Source organism: Apteryx rowi, unplaced genomic scaffold, assembly GCF_003343035.1.
Source record: "Apteryx rowi isolate R43461 unplaced genomic scaffold, aptRow1 scaffold_628, whole genome shotgun sequence".
Classification (NCBI taxonomy): Eukaryota; Metazoa; Chordata; class Aves; order Apterygiformes; family Apterygidae; genus Apteryx; species Apteryx rowi.
The window spans coordinates 434,626-436,197 of record NW_020450903.1 but is presented as its reverse complement, the minus strand read 5'-3'; the positions used below and the strand labels follow the sequence as shown (position 1 = coordinate 436,197).

The 1,572-nt window shown below is 62.8% G+C and overlaps 1 protein-coding gene across 1 annotated transcript in view; it reads left to right on the top strand.

Annotated features, from left to right (window-relative positions):
* Window positions 1-179: 179 nt before the first annotated feature.
* MKX (mohawk homeobox) overlaps window positions 180-1,572 on the top strand; it is a 45,879-nt gene continuing 44,486 nt past the window's right edge. Inside the window, exon 1 of the mRNA XM_026084171.1 lies at window positions 180-361. Within this exon, the coding sequence (XP_025939956.1) occupies window positions 180-361 (182 nt within the window). The remainder of the gene's footprint in view (window positions 362-1,572) is intronic.

Below are 1,572 nucleotides of genomic sequence, written 5' to 3'. Positions count from 1 at the left end.
GGCAGGCGGCTCCCGGTGCCCCCCGCGCTGCCTCCCCCGCCGGCCGCTGCCCGCCCCTCGGCGCGGCTCCGCCGTGACCGGCTGCCGCTTCTCCGCAGCGCAGAGCGAGCCACCCGCACCTCGGAGCCGGCGGCCCCCGCGAGCGCGGCCAGCCCGACGGCGACCCCCAGCCCCCCACCATGAACACCATCGTCTTCAGCAAGCTCAGCGGCCAGGTGCTTTTCGAGGAGGACGCCAAGGAGCGGGAGCGGAGCAGCCGGCCCTACGTGGGGGTGGTGGACAGCCCGCACCACGCCGAGGTGCTGCTCCCCGACAGCCCGTCCATCAAGGAGAGCCTCAGCCTGCGCCACCGGCGGACGGGGTACGCGCGGGCGCCGGGGCCGCCTCGCCGCCGCCCGCCGGGGCAGCGCTCCCGCAGCCGGCGCGCTCGGACGCCGCGTAGCCGGAGCATAGGTTCGGGGTGGCGAGAGGGGTTTATACACGGTCCCCCCGACGTGATCCCCGGGCTCCCATCGCACAGCCTCGGAGGGTGCAATTTCCTGCAGCAGACGATGCAGAGCCCTCCGCTGTGCCTGGAGCGGGCGAAACAGAGCGCTCCTGTCTGACGGTGCTGGACCTCGCTCTGTCCTGCTCGAAGCAAACAAAACGGGGGAATAGGCGCTTCTCCCGTTTGTTTGGGCGCTTTATTTAAATAAAGGCCCCCAAGCAGACCTGCAGGGTGGAAATCCACCTTGTTTAGCGGTCCTTTCGCTTTGGCGAATGCCCCTCGGTGTGAAACTCGCGGGACAGGGCGGATGTAGATGTGAATGTGCCGCGAGCGGTGCCTGCAGGAGCCTTGTAGCCGCGGAGCTAACGCGGTTAAGCCAGCCCGGCAGCGTGCGCTCGGTAGCACTTGTTCCGCGATACCGGCTTGTTCGTAATTTACCGAGCGAGTCGAGGGAAAGGAGCTTTGTTGTYGCTGCTTTCCTTGTGAGGGCATTTAAAACTAATCTCACGATGAATAGCGTCGCTGTCAGTCAGAGGCTGGGAACGGTAATACTAGGAACGGTTTTGCTAAAAATCCACCTGAGGATGAACCATCTGCGGGTAATTTTTTTGTGCTGGAACAGGTGAAATTGGAGGTGACGGAGGACTTGTTATCTCCAGTGTGTTGTCAGCCGTAGCTTGCAGGGTTAAACTGGCTAGCGTGAGCTAGACATTTCGGGTCAGATTTACAAATTAAAGCACTAAGGAACACAGCGAGGAGGCACCGAAAGCGAAAAATTCCGTGGGGCTATTTTTACTGCTGAATTTCCACCTTAACGATTGCATCAGCTCATACTTTTAACGGCATTGCTGGTTGGTAGGACACAGATTATGTTTCATCAAGATGTTATTACCAGCCGATTCAGGCAGAATTGGGTTTCAGAGGGAGCTCTGGCGAGGCAGCGCCCGGCGCGGCCCCGCGGCGCCCCCTGCCGGCGCCGCGCCCTGCGCGCCGCTCCGCGCCGCTGCGCGCAGCCCCGGCCGCCTCTCCGCGGCTCCCTGCTTTCCGCCTGGCTCCTCTGGGTGCGTTTACTGGCTTTTTGTTTC